Below are 16,163 nucleotides of genomic sequence, written 5' to 3'. Positions count from 1 at the left end.
TTTTTTATTTTTTAATTTTTAAATTTTTTTTAATTAGAGATATGTTAGGATTACATGTAGGTGAGGTTTTGAAAAAAAAAATAACAAAATTTGGTTGTGTGAAATTACACTTATGTCTCATATTTCTTATTCATATTCTGTTTTAATTAGAAGGTTAAACTGATATTTTCATAGAGTTTTAGTTGACGGTGAGTATTTTATTAATTAGTAGAGATGAATGATATTTTTTGTTCCAAGGTAAATGAGATGTTTTTTTAGTAGAGTGATAGCATCAATAAATTAGAAAACTACTTGGTATGGAAGGAGTGGAGTTGTTTTGAGTTGGAGCGTTCAGAACCAAGGGAGTTCAGAGAGTTTGACTTCAGAGTTCAGACAAAAAGAAGCAGGTATTTACCAAAACTCGATCAGCCAGCTGATTGGTACCAAAAGTCGAGGAGACAGAGAGAGAGAGAGAGAGAGAGAGAGAGAGAAGGAAGAAGAAGGTGGAAATGGAGAGGCGAGGGCGTGGTCGAAACGTTTCTTCTTCCCAATCCACGCGTGGCCGCTCGAACAGGTTCGTTTCGAAACCCACCTCCGCCGCAACTCCCAAATCCTCGAGCGGAGGCGCAACTGGTGCTGAGAAAGCACAAAAAGACGCCGTAGATAATCATTCCGACGTTCCCGCCATAGTGGGCACTTGCCCTTTGATGTGCCCGGAAGGAGAGAGGGCGCAGCGTGAGCGGCTTCGTGATTTAGCGGTGTTTGAGAGGCTCCATGGAAATCCAAGACAATCATCTCCGGACCTCGCTGTTAAAAAAGTAAGATTACATGATTACACCTTCATACATTAATCTTCTCTTGATTCGATTGGATAATTACTTAAATCAGTATTATCAGGGGGAAAATCCAACCTTTTTGTTTGGAATGGTAATTTGATTTGTTCCGATGATCCATTAAGTTTGTTGATTTCTTATGCAAAGATGGGTTTTGGGTGCCCAACAAGCTTACACTTTAGGCCTCATTTGGTATCAAGGATCGGATCGGATTGGAATGGATAACAGAGTAAATGTCGAGGTGTGAAGGTGTTGGAAATAAGGGGAACTTATCCCTTCTAATCCTACCATTTTTGGGATGGGATGGAAGGATAAATTTCCTTAATGAGTAATCCGTCTTCTACCGTCATTTAGGACGCCAGTTTTTCATTTCTTTAGTCAAACATACCCTAAATATTGCGGATTATCTGTTCCAATCTAATCCTAGACACCAGCCAAGGCCTTAGGCTATAGCGTTAATCAAATTGGTTTGACAGCAAGGGAATGATTGGGATACCACATGAAAATTAAGCTTCTCCAAATTAGAATTATGACGCTGCCAAGTTCAATATCATCAAAGTAGAATGTCAAGTAAATGACTATGTGATGCCAAATTCGTGCAACCAAATGCACCTGAAGTATCAACTGAATGTAAGGATTTCAGTGAGGGGAATGGATTTCGACTGTAGGGTTATGTTGATTGGAAGAATCGTAATTTCTTAATTATTGGTTGATGAAAATAATTACCTTACAAAATCCAAATTTCTGATTGTTTCCTGTAACTTTAATGCTGCAACTCATTCAAATGTATTGCAAATTTAAGAAGCTAACACGTTTTTTCTTCCACTAGTTTTTCAGAACTACGTCTAACAAACAAGTTGAAGCATCGGATGTTCGGCCGCTCCCTGTGTTGGAAGACACCTTAAATTACCTTTTAAACTTGTTTGATTCTAGAGAATATCCTGTTGAAGTGGTTCATGACTTCCTCTTTGATCGAACAAGGTCGATAAGACAGGATCTTAGCATGCAGAATGTTGTCAACGATAAGGTCATCCACATGTATGAGAAAATGGTATGGGTATCCTGCAAAACCTTTTAATTGCCACTATGTTTGAAGCTTCATTTTCATAGTATGCCATATGGAGTTAATAGTTTCATTTCATAGACATGTAAATCTGTTGATGTAGTTGTTTCCATGTGTCGTGAAATCAATTATTGTCCAGTTCAGAATATTATGGATTTTAAAATATCGAAAGAAATATGCATTACCAAAAATGTTATGAATATAGAACTCTCAACCTTTAGAAATGCCAAAATAGTTTTTAAGTTACAGTATTTATTGTACAGGTCAAATTTCATATCATATCCCTACGCAAGCTTCGAGGTTGTCGCAGTCAAAATACTTCTTCAACCCATTACCTCAACATGGAACAGCTTGCAAAGACTTTGACATCTCTATTTGATCTGTATGAAGCACATAGGCATTCCAATTCTACATATGAAAACGAAGCTGAGTTTTGTTCGTTTTATGTGCTGCTTCATCTTGGTCCTAACACCCAACCGATGGTTTGTCTCTATTGCGTTTTTATGTTTATTCATTCTATTTCTTCTTGGTTTCCGTTTTGTATTGTGTCCTATATATGTGAACATTGTTTGTTCTGGTCCCAGGGAGAGTCCCTTTCATGGTGGTTTTCTCACTTGCCTTCTTTGTTAATCAAATCGAAGGAAATGTGCTTTTCCCGAAAGATTTTACGGTAATTTAACTTCCCTTTAATGTTATTTCTTGTTTAGAGATAATTAGTATGATTAAAGGTTTTTGTTCTTTTTCAATGTGTGAATGTTTTCATTAGCATGGGGTATAAAGTAGAAAGATAATTTGTTTCTGCAACAGATTTTTCCGGATGGGCAACTATAAGTGTTTCTTAAGCACTATAGCAGCTGAGGCATCTTATCTTCAATACTGCATTCTCGAGCCTTATATCAATCAGGTAAGAGGTCGTTGAAACTAATTAAGTTTAAAATGTTTTTTAATAATCTTTTAAACCATTATATACAGTGTAATCATTTCGCTTTCAGGCTGGTTTCTTGTATTATCGACCACTACAAAACAGTAGGATAAGTTTCACCTGTCTTTCTAGGACCGTGGATTTTGTTAATGTTAAGTTCTGAGTCTTGTTTAAGTGTTTTAAGGCTAATCCACACTGATACTTGTGAAAGTTTATTTCAGTCATCTCTCTGTAATTCTTCAATGCTTGTGATGATAAAATTGTCTCTTATTTCTTGTGTTTCTTAACTTAAAAAGGTTCGAGCGCTAGCTGTCTTGTGTATAAATAATGGTGGATACAGGCTTCATCCGTATCCGCTGGCACACTTGTCTAAGCTCTTGATGATGACGGTAGGCTATCAATAACTGGGATCTACGAAAATTTATTATTATTTTTGCTAATCACTCAAATTTATTATTTTACGTTTATTATTTTCTGAACTTGTAAAAGCTGCATGTGGTTTATCAGGAATCAGATTTGGAGTCTCTTTGTAGAGCTTGTGGTCTTGATATTTGCACAGATGAAGATGGACGTAATTTGTTACCCACTAAGCAAACCACCTTCTGTCATCCAAAGGATGGATTTCAAAGCTACAGAGTTTTGGGTCTGGAAGAATTCGAGAGGTAACTTCAGAAACATTGTATATCAAGTTTGCGTATAGAATTTGGCTTGTGCAGATAGAGTTTACCTGCAAGGGTTCCTGAATGTCTATCGCATTGCCCTCCCGGCTCCCTTACCCTGTGATATGTGTTTGGGATGTTTGCATTGCCCTCAGTATTTTCTTATGTACAAATCTTAGATGCTTCTTTTGCCAGTCAGTCAGTCTACTATATTGGGCTCATGACATAATACGGTTTGGTGGTACCACAGAAATAGATTAACTAGAATGTTGATCGATGTGGTAGATATAATAATCCATTTCAATTCTGTAGAGCCATGGTTCAATCCTTAAAAGTAGCGTATGAAAGTAGCAATGAAGAGTTGTGTGTTCTTAGGACAAGCCACCGTTACGGTGGTAGGTAGGTTGGTGAGCAATACATTGAAAATGGGTTTCATGGATGAGTTATCCAAGTATCCAAACTAGTGTTTTTGGAATTTCTCACGTAATTCATGCCATGAGTAATCCAAGTATCCAAACAGAGTTTCTACATCCGCACTAATTCATAGTTTCAACTTTATTTGATTCAATATGAAAGTTTAGTAGTAAACTGAGAATCATGTTAAATTTTAAGGAAGTGTAACTTACTCGTTTGCTTGTTTAATTTCAGGTAATAAATACACATGGTCAATACTGCGTTCAACGGTCCCTTGATCAATATGACAAAAAGCATGCCTCTGATCCAAAGTATAAAACATCTCTTTGGTGTAGCAAGGTGGACCAAGGCTTGAATTTGATGTTTAGGGCTGCTTGAATTTGATGTTTAGCCGACTTCGACAACATCATGTCGCAGATAAGTTCTCCCATGCTGCAACAAGTTAATGTGTTCGTATACTGAAGCAAAGTGTCCAACTCCAACCCTTAATTTACAGCAAAGTGAGTTGCCCATTCTTGTAAGAGAGGAAAGGAGAAAGTACAAGTCTAAAAACTTAAGTACACTTCGCGGTATACCTTCTTCGTATCTCACTCCTCGTGCCCATTCTCCTCGTGTGAGGGTCATGTGAGAAGAGAGACGAGAAGAAAAAGATATGCACCGAGGGCCCTGGGTGTGTTTTCTTGGAAATTAGAATGGTAACAAGAATGTAAACTTTATGAAAGGTCGGGTGATTTGATTTCAAGTATTCGAGAAGGGGAAGACGCCGGGATTTGATTAATTTTGTTGCATAACGTGTTGTTTTATGTCCCCTGCTATGACACATGAAATAAAGTGGTGATGCTGCACCTAAAGTTAAGGTGGAGACCAAAACCGAACTGTATGATGTGAATTGACATTTGAAAGATCACGGTTTAATCCCATCAATGTACCCAAAGAAAACGTACTCACAGAACACTTGGTCAAAATGTTTGTGCATCTGCATTTCTCCTGATTCTTTCCTTTGGTCTGTCTTGCACCCGATATCTCTCCCGGCATTCTTCTATCCAGCGTTCTTCTGTCCCACGCTTTTTCGAAATTTGCCCATTCTCCGTCTCTAGTAACAACGAGACTCGGGCATCTAACATCTTCAGCTCCTGAAGAGATTGTGGCAAGGACTTCGTGTTAACTATGAGAGACCAGGGTATCCATCGAGTTCTGGTAACCCTTTCATGTATAACCCCGCAATCGGACACAAAAGGCTTTTTCAAGGAAGGAAGATGATCAGGCAAGTTTCCCCTCAGCTTCGGACTTTTCTCTAAAGTCAACTTCTCAAGGCGAGGAAAGTCTAGACATTGACCTCTACCTGGACTTGACAGCCATTCCTCCCACGCCGGCATCTCTTTAAAGGGAGAGAAGCTCCATTACCCCCATAGAACTCAACACACTCGCCCAACTTGTGGCAATAACAAGCAACTACAAACACTGAGGTAAAAGCAAATGCAATAAGGTTTTGCTTCTTTCCACTTTGGGGAAGTGTCATGCTTCCTCTTGTCGGCCTTAGAACCCTACTGCGTGTAACTATTTGCCTTGTGCAACTGCTCATTGGTTCCACTATCTATGACCATGAAAACCTAACAACCTAACAGTACAAGCTACAATGTTCCAAATGAAACTATGAGCATGAATACTTCAAAAATCAACACCAATTCCTACTGCTTGGTCGGAATGAAATATGATTATATCTTTAAGATGAACAACAATATATTTCCCACAGAAACCATCTCTAAAGAAACAATGTGAAAGAAAAAAATTGGAAAAGAAAGAACAAGAACAAGAAAGCATTGACATATTTGCACAAGAATCCAACAAGAACCTATACCATTTCTACTAAGATGAAACATAATGCGAAAGCCGAGAAGCCATATTCGCAACCTGAGACTGCATTTGCACTGCCCTGACTTTAGCAGCTGTAGCGCGATGATAGAACTGCTTGCGGGACAATGACCTCACATTCTTCAAGTAATCCTCAATGGCTATTGACCCATCCTGCAATGCCTTATCCAAAGAATACACAACATCTTCAATCGCCAAATCAGAGGCGGTACAATCCAACAATTGCTTCGAAAGTGGGTCAATGCATTCGAAAGCATCGTCCACATCACCATCCAAGCTCCCCCTAGTCTTCCCCTCATTCTCTCTCGACCAGGCCTCCAAAACATCCGAATTCATAAGCACCATCTGCAACTGCTGCTCCAAACCCTCCTTCTCATCCACCATCTCCTTCAACCCTTTGTCGAGCTGCTCGGATCGCTGCCGCAGCACCGCCTGTGCATTGAACAGGCCTTCAATTTCCGCCTCCCTCGTCTTCCTCAACCCTGCCATGTCGCCGTGCACCATCTCCACAAGCTTATTGATCGCATTCCGCTTGAAAACATCGTTCGGATCATCAGCCTGAACCCGAGAAAACGATCCGCCACTTCCATAAGGCGAAAGCGGATACGTCCTCGGCGGGATCGCCGGACGGGCATGATTAACCGAACCGGAAGATCCAGAATAGCCCGAGTAGCTCGAATAACCCGAATTCGACACAGATGACGTGGAATGGCCAACGTTGGGATTAGGATTAGGGTTTGGACTGGGATTAGGCCTGCGCTGGGAGAAGAGCGGCGGGTCCTGGCCGAAAACGGCGCTGAGATTCTTGACGAGCTCGACGAGGTTGGAGCTTGGGTAGACCCAGTTCTGCAAGTAGGGGACGGTGACCAAACCGGAAGGGTTGACGTGGGCGTGAGCGCGCTTGATGACCATGTCGCGCGTGGGGTTGACGTAGACGCAGGGCGGGTGGCGAGGGTAGGAATCCATGAGCCAGATGACGACGGGGATGTTGTAGGTGACGCCCTCATACGACATGGGGATGGTGCCGTCGGCCTGGAGGAGGTTGACGGAGCGACCGTCGTTGTGGGTGAAGGTCGCCGTTTTGGGTTCGAGGGAAGGATAGGCGGAGGTGATAGAGACGAGGTGGGTGCGGATGAGCCACTTGGTGTCTTCGGAGTAAGGGAGGGCGGAGGGGCCGCGCTGGGAGAGGACGGAGCTCAGGAACTGCTGAATCAGTTGGGGGTTCGGTGGGTTTGGACCCGCCGGTGGAACCATCGCAGCAATTTGAACCGGGTCGGGTTTGGAAGGTTGAGATTTGAGATTCCGAGAAGAAGAGAAGGGCGAGGATTTTGATCGAAGTGAATTTTGATCGAATTGAAAATTTGGGTGGAAATTGGGATTTGTTTGTTTGTTTGTCACGTTTGCTTAGGAGAAAAGGGAGATGCCGGAAGGGAGGGAGTGTGAGCGTGTTGGGGACCGGCGAGTGCGTGCCGCGGTGACTTGCACGACTTTTCTGTCTCACTCGTTTTCAACCATATTCTTGTTGCAGGCCTATTTGATAGAACGATTTAGAGAGAGGGGTTCGGCAATATTGAGAGAGAAGAGAGATTGATTTAATTATGATATGTGTTTGATTTAACTTATTGTGCTTTTATTTATAGTAGTAGAAAGGGTAAAACTTTTTTCTTTAGGATTACAATATTTAATAGGTAATCTAATCCTAATAGGAATATAAGATACTTTCCCAGATTCCCTAGAATTTACACAATCACATTCCTATTCTAAGGGGTGTATTCAATTGAGATTTTGATGAATTTTAATTCTTTTAATGATGTGATTCTTTGAAATTCAAGGTGTATTCAATTTGAATTTTAAGATAGTTTATTAAAATCCTTAATAATCCGGGTATATTCAATTAGGATTTTAAAGAAATTTATAACATTCCAGGTGTATTCAATTAGAAATTTATTTTAAAGAGTGAACGGTCATAAAGTATCTTGAGGAGATCCTGGATCTTAAGAAGCCAAACTTTTTTTACTGTTTAATTACTATTCTATTTTTCATTTTTTTTAATTGAAACTTATTCGGTAGCAGTGTCATAATAATGTATTTCAAATTTACCTTTAGCAGAATCAAATCTAAAACTTTTCGCTCACAAGTGAAAAAGAATATCACTCACCATAAAACCACACACTACATGGGTTTTATTTATTATTTTATAATGTATAATTTTCATTCAAAATTCAAACTATCTTGAATTACTATTTTGTCCCTTCTTAATTGAGTTATCTTTCTCAAAGGTTTTAATAAGGGAGGAGCATTTTGTGACATTTTGAATACTTCACTATTTTATCGAACAACTTAAAAATGAAAAAAAAAATTAGCACCAATGTTTTTTTTTTTTTTTTTTTGAACATCAATTAGCATCAATGTTTAGCTGGAGTCTTGCAACTCGCGATGATAATGGTTGACCCGCTAAAAACCCGTTTGGTTTCGGGTAAACCTTTCGACGTTCAATTGAATTTGCTCGGTACAATTCAAACCCTTTCGACTCTTGCCGACTTCGATTTCTGTATGTAATTCCTGAATTGTTTTCGTCGGAGCTGGGCTTCTTCGAGTTGGGAGGACTCGCTGTAGACGGCGTCGAGGAGGCTCTCGTGAATTGGGATCGGAAGTTCCTATTTGGGATTTGGAGGAGTCCAAGTTTGACTGCCTCTCTCTCTCGCTTTCTCTCTAGAAACCCCAACAGTTGACTCTAATCCCTCTCTCTCTCTGTAAGTCTTCCTCTCTCTCTCTCTCTCTCTCTCTCTAGTTATCTTATTCTTGCTATTCAATTTCAATTTTTTTATACTTTAGGGATTAGGAATTAGGGTTTCAGTTAATTTACTAAATAATAATTCAGGGATTGAATTAATGTGTAATTTCTGAGCTGTGGCTTTATGACTTATAATAATGTAGTTGAAGATGTAGAAATAAAGAATAGCGGTGCTCAGAGGGTTTCTACATCTGGGTTGGGGCCTAATTGCTCGAATTTGCCCCATATATATCCCCCTTATTTAAACCCCCACATCATACAAGTTTCCTTCTTTTAAGTGGCAAACGGGTTCAATTTACCCGTAGAAACTGTAGACCCAGATGAGAGAACGAAAGAACCGGAAGAAATGGCTTAGTAATTTCAATTTTAAGCTTTTTAGTAGTTTTCAGACCCAACTAGGATTTTGGCATCAACTTCAGCTTCAGAAAAGCCTCACTTTGGAATACAATCTGCTCTTCATTCAAGGTTCTTATGATTCTACATTGCTGTTCTTTATGGTTGTGGTTTTTGGGGGTTTGAGGATTTAGATTTTGCGGTCTTCAGTTGGTTTTATTAACCTTCTTGCTTTATTCATTGATTAAGTGTGTTAAAATTATATAGGTGTCTTACTCAGTATTGTTTCACTCTTAGTAATCATAGGTGTCTGGATGGTGAATTCCTCTTTTACAATCGCTGCAAATATAATTAAACCATTGAATATATGCATACGTCAATTTCCTCTGACTAAGCAAGTAAGGTTCAACCATTTAAATCCACTACTGCCAGTTACAAGACCGTATGGCAACTAATTGACCAAGTTCTTTGGTTTGGGTAGAGCTAGAGAATAGGAATTGTGAGGTGTTAATTAAATGTTAGGAAGATTAACAGACGATTAGATAGGATTGGGGCAGTGGTAGTTATTTGAGTGATCTTAAGGTTTAACATAAAGGTAATAATTAAAATATCTCATCCTTCTTCTAGAGAAGCATTTTCTTGTCCAAAGTATATGATATGCCTTTTCATCTAACAAACCCAATTGTTCTCTTCTCTAAGCCTCTCGTGATCTCATCCTAGGTTTACATGATTACATCATCACTAAGTGCAATGATTTGGCGTTGCTGGTGAGGTAGTCAGCCAAACTCTATGATTGCCCATGAATCCAACATTTATTTTTCAAGATCCTTAGCAAAATTTTATCCTTATATCAGTATCTAATTTTTTATATCGCTGTAAATATTATATCCATGTTTTAGTTAAATGGAGATTATTGTTGGGTTTTTTCCAGCCCATGATAAGTTGTCCTACGTCTATAAGTAATTATAGTCTTAGAGGATTAAATTGTTTTCCCAATTGAAGTTGTTTTCCCAATTGGAGTTGTTTACCCAATTGGAGTTAGTTTCTCAATTGGAGTAGGATTCATAACTAGATTACAATTAGGATTAATAATCCTTATTGAAGAAGACCTTTATTATGTCTATATAAAGGGGCTATTGTACTAGTTTTGGGGAGGGAGCAAAACAATAATTTGTGTACCACTCAAGGGATTGGAGTGAGAGAATGTTGTAAGGGCAAAGTGTGTGCGAGAGAAAAGAAAAGAGATAGTGTATTTCTTGTTCTTGTTCTTTCAGGTTTTTCGTCAAGTCCTAGTTCTTGAGATTTGGCAAGATTATTGGTTGTACTCATTATTGATATAGTGAAAGATTGTTGTTGCTGTCCCGTGGACGTAGGCACATATTGCCGAACCACGTAAATTCTTGGTGTTATTTATCTTGGTTATTTGTTTTTCGATTTCCGGAGTTTGTTCTTGTTTTTCCCATTCTTAAACACGATATTCTCAACAATTATTATATTTTTTTTAATGTGAAATTTCTATTCTGTTAATTGTTTTTGCAATTGTATGGGTTCACATCTGTGCTCTGGTGATTCTGGTAATATATGTCGTTGGAATTCCTATTCTCTCTTTCAGTAAAAGTTTGACTACTATACATGATGTTCATAGTGATTTTCTGTTCTTTAACTTTTTGATGTATATTGATCATGCTATTGGTTTTATGCAGGACTTTGTTTTTGTGGAATCATTTAATTGGGATAAGCTGCTTGAGCTGAGCACATTTATAATTTTGGATATATAATGCTTCAATTGTTTCTATCAGAGCCCATCTGGAATGACAATGGAGATGAGAATTCTGCCAAGATTAGAGTATCTCTCTTGAGTCAATTGGAATCTACTATTTGGTTGTTCATGGCATCTGGAGGCCGTTCAGAGGCTCGACTGTGGCTTTGTAACACAATAGGCAGAATAAGTTCTCTCACTCGTCACAATCAGTGCGAGTTACTTTTGGACTTGCTGAGATCTAAACCCCTTAAGAAGGGCTTCGCATCTCAGCTTGTAGAAATGATATTTGAGAATAGTCCACATAAAGCAGGGTCTATCATATCCAAGCGAAGTTACACACTAAAGAAATTTTTTGAAGGCAAGTAAATTTTGTATTGCATACATTCAGTTCATGTTTGAGTTACTTTTCCCATCACAGAATGTGGTGCTCTCTTCTTTCAATAACCTTATTGTCTTGTATGTTTAACTTCCGGATATCATCATTCTCCGCCTAGTTTCTGTAGCTTAAGTGATTTGAATGTTCATACCCCTGTATGTGATTATTTGCTCCCTTATGATTGCATAAATTATTAGTGACTACCGTGCATGTTTATCCCTGTGGAAGATTGATAAATATATCGATGTTTTGTGGATGTTTTAGGAATTCTGACAATCACATACTTGTTCAAAAATGCAGGAAATCCAACACGAATATCTAAATGGTTTTCTAAAGCTGGTGGTGGATTGGGGCATGAACCAGGTGGTAAGGCGCTATCACAATTTTCTTTTGTTAATCGAGATACTTGTTGGGAGGAACTTGAGTGGAAGGGAAAACATGGGCAATCGCCAGCAGTGGTTGCTACAAAGCCCCATTACTTTCTTGATTTGGATGTCCAGGCAACTGTGGAGAATTTCCTTGAAAATGTCCCTGAATTTTGGTCCTCCAATGAGTTTTCTGAGTCACTTAAAGATGGTGAAATTCTGTTTGTTGACAGAAAATATTTTGTCGAATATTTTGTTGATCTGATGTATAAAGAGGATTCAAAAGATGTTTGGAAAGTTACAAGTGAGTTCCTGAAGGAGGAGTGTTTTTCTTCCTTATGCAAGCGCCTTCTTATTACTCTTGATGAGTCGGATTTATGTGATTTTCTTAAAATGCTTTTCAAGTATCTCAACCCTAGAATGGAGCAGAAGGATCTTATGGACTCATCTTATTTGTTTGAGGTTATACTTTCTAAGTGTGCGGATTTTAGAAGCTTTGATGAGATATTACTGTTAAATGCAGTTTTTAATCATGGACGCCAACTTTTACGACTTCTACGAGATGAAGAGGGCCACGAAGAACAAGCAAGAATTAAAGATATTGTTTCGAAGATCTGCACAATCCCAAGTGATGACAGTAGCTTGGGCCCAATAATCAAAGATTGCTTTAAAATGAAGAATATACAAGCATGCAAGTTGCTGGGGCTTCAGTCATGGGTTATTTATTACAGTTTATCAGAACAATGCCGGACTCGTGATTCTTGGGAATCATTATTTTTGTGTAATGCAATAAGTTTCCGAACATCAGATAGATATTCATTTCTGGACAATCAAGGAGCCTATGAAGAAGGTGGTTCTGATTTGGATCGTAAAGCATCCAAAACAGTTAAGCACAAGAAAAAGCATAGCAGTAGAAGGAAAAGAAAAAAAAGGGACTTTGATCACAATGACAGCTATGACAATGAGGTGCTGGATTTGCAATCAAATGTTGGAAGTTGGTTTCTCTCAATTGATGAGTATTCTGCATCATGGAATATTGTAAGTTTGTCACAGACTCTACTTATGTCTATTATAATTTTGCCTCTCGATTGATGATTTTAATGTAGTCATGTCCATAGAGTTTGTGGAAATCTATTTCTGTAGTAAGCACTGGTAGTGTGGAGGCAAAGCTTAACGAGTCCCTGATACATATAATTATACTTGAAGGTGTGTCAAGGAAGTAGATTCATTGAACTGCATGGTGTGTTTTGGAGGATCTATACCTATTATCAGTTGATTAGTCAAATGGTCAAATTTCCTTGAATTCATATTAGAGATTAGTGATTTTTTTTCTTTTTGCTGATGATTCAGATTAGACCTTTTCATCATTTGGGATATCTTAGTCGGTAAAGTGTTGCACAAATATATTATTTGTTATATTAATTCATTTTACCTATGTTTTAGATGATGTGGACATCAGTTGAGAGGAGCCTAGGCAACTTTCACATTTTCAATAACCCAAACATTGCATGCTTGTCCAGTGTGACCTTGGCAATACTAGACGCCCAGAGAGAGAATAACTAGAGGGGCCACTGCCAAGTGTGCAGCATTTGGGCGTAAGGTATTTGTCAAATCTGAAAATGCTGGCTCATATCACAGCTGATGTCCGTATCATTTACAAAGTGGGTCCCATATTACTAGATGCTCATAACTTTGGCCTAATAGTCAAAGCGATGAAAGGTTAACATTCAAACAATCTCCGTATGTTGGGTCCGACAAAAAGTTGGGTGAAGTTTTTCCTGGTCTTTTTATTTAATTTATCCGTTTTTGGTTTTATTCATGGCTGATGGTTGTATTAGTTTGTGAGGCTTTGATTTCCTTTTTTTCCCCTTTCTAGTGCTTGTTTTGAATTAATTGTATCCTTGTGACCTAAAACTAAAAGATCCTTCCGATTTTCATATCTTTCCTAGCGGAGTTAGAAGATGGGGGGTTTATTATATGTTTGTGGCTATTCTAATAATTTTTCTATTTTGTAGGAGGATTTACCTGAATATGTTTCCAAGTATTGCTTGTCTACATGGATGAAGTGGGTGCTTGAACAATGGGGTCAATAAGTTTCATTGGGTATATAGGATTATACATCTTATTCTCCAATGCCTGGACAACTATCAGTAAGTAGGTGGGGTTGAATTCATTGCATCTGTTTTAAGTTGTTTTCTTTAACCAACGCCCTTTCATTTCTTCTAGAACATGCTCCAGGTTATTTGTTGTTTTTTACCCTCTTATGCTTTGTTTATATACTTTAGTTTCTTTAATAATTAATTACAAATAATCTTGTGTTTCAAGTTTGTCTGTGATCATTTAATTTGATAATGTCAACCTTTAAACAGAGAATTAGAGTAAATCGAACGTCGGTTATTTAGACATGTTAAATGTGGATGGAAAACAGTATCTTCCACATAAGAAATAAAGAAGAGATGGTTTAGATGCTTGGCTTCCATATTTCAACCATATTTTCAAGCTACATTCCAGACAGAAAGAAGGCGCCCCTTCTCTCTTTTTTGATGAAGTAATCTTATGGGTCAAGGTTTTGAGGGGTCTGTTAAGAAAATGAAGATATCATGAAGAGCAAGAGGAAAGATATTGATTTTTCCTTTTGGCGTAATGCCAACATGTGATGGAACTGGTCTGGTAGGCTAGCTGGTTTACCAGTTTGGGGATTTGCGGGATTTGTTTCTTGCATGGTGATTGGGATGCATTTCTGACTTCCGACGTCTGAGTCTTTTTAATTAGGTTTCATTTATGAATTCAGTGTGAAGCTAAATTTAAATTTTCAAAACCGTTATAGTTACCCCTTAAGCATGCTTGAGGGCTTTGCATGCAAGAGGCTTGATGTGATTCCTTTCTTTGAGACGTAATTTGCATAATTTCAGGTAATATGAACATTGTCGATTCTTGAACTGTCACTTGATGGATATAAGAAAGAATTTACCATGAGGCATAGTATAGAAGGCCGTCCTACTTGGTGTGGCTATCAATGTTTGCCAATACTATGGTGCTCATTTTTGTGCAAGATTCTTATTGAAAGTGTGGCATCCACAAGGCTATTGACATTTGACGAGATTTTCTGGCATTGAAGTCCAATACATGAAAGTAAAAGTGTGACATCCATAAGGTTATTCACATTTGACAAGATTTGCTGGTTTTGAAGTCCAAGATATGAATACTACAGCAGGTTCATGTTTAGAGATGAAGTGTCGGTGGTTTACATCTAAATGCTTTTGTTGAAAGGTTGGGTTCTCTTTCACTGATGAGAATTTGTCAAATGACAAACTGGATTACCAGTTGGTATGCACATCGAGCAGCTGCCTTTTCGACTATGTGAATAGTTTCTGGTTGGGGTAGAACTATCCAAGGTATTTGATTGCTACTTTGGTACTTGTGTTTCCAAAAGAAATGTTGTAATATTTTCTGTATCTCATGCATCGCCCACCCGAGGACATGTATATGTTGGATGAAGGCTTGAATCATCTGACGTCGACCAAATGTCTGATTGAAGATAAGAAGACAATCCTTAGTGTTACAAATTCGAAATAAGTTTCTACAGGCTTGCGGCACAGAAGTTATGCTTGCTGAGATAGAAGAAAAACTGCCCAACTCTGAATGTACAGCACAGTGAGTTCCCATTCTTCTTACAGAAGAAAGGAGAAAGTTGGTAAGCCTCATTCTTCAGATGGTAGCAAGGATGCAGAGTTTAAGCGAGCCTACTACGAGCGAAAGGTTTGATATTGATCGTGCTCATATTAAATATTTAATCTTTCGATGACTGGAAGGACAGACTCGGTTCAGGTTTGCATGCTCGCTACTATCTGAAGTGCAACGTTTACCAGCTCTCTCTTTTCTCATTTTAGTAGAGATTATAGGACTCATATTATTGCAGTTTAGGAGATGGACGACCTGCGTTTCGTTTTCCTAGAAAGCATAACGTTTTACTTCAAGCTTGTAGAAACTTATTTTGAATGTGTTAAATGATGTGGGGCTCTTATCTTGAAATTTGTTTATCATTCTTGATCGGATATATTTGGATGCATACAAGAGAGATTTTTCGGTGTATCCAAAACACAAGTCAGTAAGCGGGAGCTATGTCATTTTTTTTTTTAGTGTTTTAGTTTCCCATGCCTGCATTTACTGACTTTCATAATATGTAGAGCGGTTAATCCACAACTATCTTGGTTCCATTCGGTTTGATGTGGTTCGGTTTGGTTTAACTGCTCTACAAATAGGCTGAACTGAATGGAACCAAAATAATCTTAACAACCTAGAGCCCTCTTGCAAGCTTCGACTAAACAGTCTTGAAATTTACAATTAAGGGAATTTGATTTAGGTCGTAAAATTTCAACCAAGTCAATAGTCATGAATCCGGATCCTCTTTGTGAGGATCCTGATGATTTATGAATTGTGTTCGTTCATCGTATATCGTGAGATTAAAAATTATTTTAAATATTTTTATTTAAAATTAAATACAAACAATACCTGACAAAATTTGGCTGCACAATATACAATGTACGAGTACGATTCACAAATCCTCAGGATTCTCATCAAAAGGATCCGGAGAGGATCCTGTTGGAATACTCATTTCATTTTGTAACGTATGTCACTCAGCAGAAACAACTATGCTGTCCAATTAAGGTCTGGACCCCTTCCTAATATTTCTTATCATTGACCTTTTTTTTTTTTAAACAAACAATATTAATATTAAAGGAGAGTCTCACAATGAACTAGTAATAATGTGGTTTAAATTCGTCTTTGACG

General features: G+C 38.2%; 3 protein-coding genes across 7 annotated transcripts; 2 read left to right on the top strand and 1 right to left on the bottom strand.

Moving 5' to 3' along the window:
* The first annotated feature begins 302 nt into the window (after positions 1 to 302).
* LOC126609617 (SAC3 family protein C) lies at positions 303 to 4,740 on the top strand. The gene is made up of 8 exons (XM_050277474.1): positions 303 to 797; positions 1,642 to 1,863; positions 2,139 to 2,357; positions 2,460 to 2,545; positions 2,683 to 2,779; positions 3,094 to 3,186; positions 3,305 to 3,459; positions 4,105 to 4,740. The coding sequence occupies exons 1-8, from the start codon at positions 489 to 491 to the stop codon at positions 4,106 to 4,108; spliced, it is 1,185 nt and encodes a 394-aa protein (XP_050133431.1). The 5' UTR covers positions 303 to 488; the 3' UTR covers positions 4,109 to 4,740.
* Positions 4,741 to 5,565: 825 nt separating this feature from the next.
* On the bottom strand, positions 5,566 to 7,305 carry LOC126609597 (protein ELC-like). The gene has a single exon (XM_050277454.1). It carries the CDS (start codon positions 6,994 to 6,996, stop codon positions 5,737 to 5,739), a length of 1,260 nt encoding a protein of 419 aa, XP_050133411.1. The 5' UTR covers positions 6,997 to 7,305; the 3' UTR covers positions 5,566 to 5,736.
* Positions 7,306 to 8,102: 797 nt separating this feature from the next.
* LOC126609521 (uncharacterized) lies at positions 8,103 to 15,404 on the top strand. 5 transcript variants are annotated; one of them, XR_007618195.1, is made up of 6 exons: positions 8,103 to 8,495; positions 10,573 to 10,989; positions 11,308 to 12,410; positions 12,816 to 12,972; positions 13,388 to 13,530; positions 14,285 to 15,404. XR_007618195.1 is itself a non-coding variant. In XM_050277380.1 (5 exons), the coding sequence occupies exons 2-4, from the start codon at positions 10,647 to 10,649 to the stop codon at positions 12,933 to 12,935; spliced, it is 1,566 nt and encodes a 521-aa protein (XP_050133337.1). In that variant the 5' UTR covers positions 8,103 to 8,495; positions 10,573 to 10,646; the 3' UTR covers positions 12,936 to 12,972; positions 13,388 to 13,696. The 5 variants fall into 5 exon arrangements, 2 of the variants coding, with proteins under 2 accessions (XP_050133337.1, XP_050133338.1); XM_050277380.1 differs by lacking the exon at positions 14,285 to 15,404 and having other exon boundaries at positions 13,388 to 13,696; XR_007618197.1 differs by lacking the exon at positions 12,816 to 12,972 and having other exon boundaries at positions 8,105 to 8,495; positions 13,388 to 13,522.
* The last annotated feature ends 759 nt before the right edge of the window (positions 15,405 to 16,163 follow it).

The sequence above is a fragment of the Malus sylvestris genome, chromosome 2 (genome assembly GCF_916048215.2).
Source record: "Malus sylvestris chromosome 2, drMalSylv7.2, whole genome shotgun sequence".
In the NCBI taxonomy this organism is placed as follows: domain Eukaryota; kingdom Viridiplantae; phylum Streptophyta; class Magnoliopsida; order Rosales; family Rosaceae; genus Malus; species Malus sylvestris.
This window is presented reverse-complemented; position numbering and strand designations above follow the sequence as displayed.

Coding starts and splice junctions, on each gene's coding strand:
- LOC126609617 (XM_050277474.1), top strand. CDS start 489: ATGGAGAGGCGAGGGCGTGGTCGAAACGTTTCTTCTTCCCAATCCACG. Junction 2,358..2,459: donor GTCCTAACACCCAACCGATG/GTTTGTCTCTAT, acceptor TTCTGGTCCCAG/GGAGAGTCCCTTTCATGGTG. Junction 2,546..2,682: donor TTTTCCCGAAAGATTTTACG/GTAATTTAACTT, acceptor TTTCTGCAACAG/ATTTTTCCGGATGGGCAACT.
- LOC126609597 (XM_050277454.1), bottom strand. CDS start 6,996: ATGGTTCCACCGGCGGGTCCAAACCCACCGAACCCCCAACTGATTCAG.
- LOC126609521 (XM_050277380.1), top strand. CDS start 10,647: ATGCTTCAATTGTTTCTATCAGAGCCCATCTGGAATGACAATGGAGAT. Junction 10,990..11,307: donor ACTAAAGAAATTTTTTGAAG/GCAAGTAAATTT, acceptor TCAAAAATGCAG/GAAATCCAACACGAATATCT. Junction 12,411..12,815: donor ATTCTGCATCATGGAATATT/GTAAGTTTGTCA, acceptor CCTATGTTTTAG/ATGATGTGGACATCAGTTGA.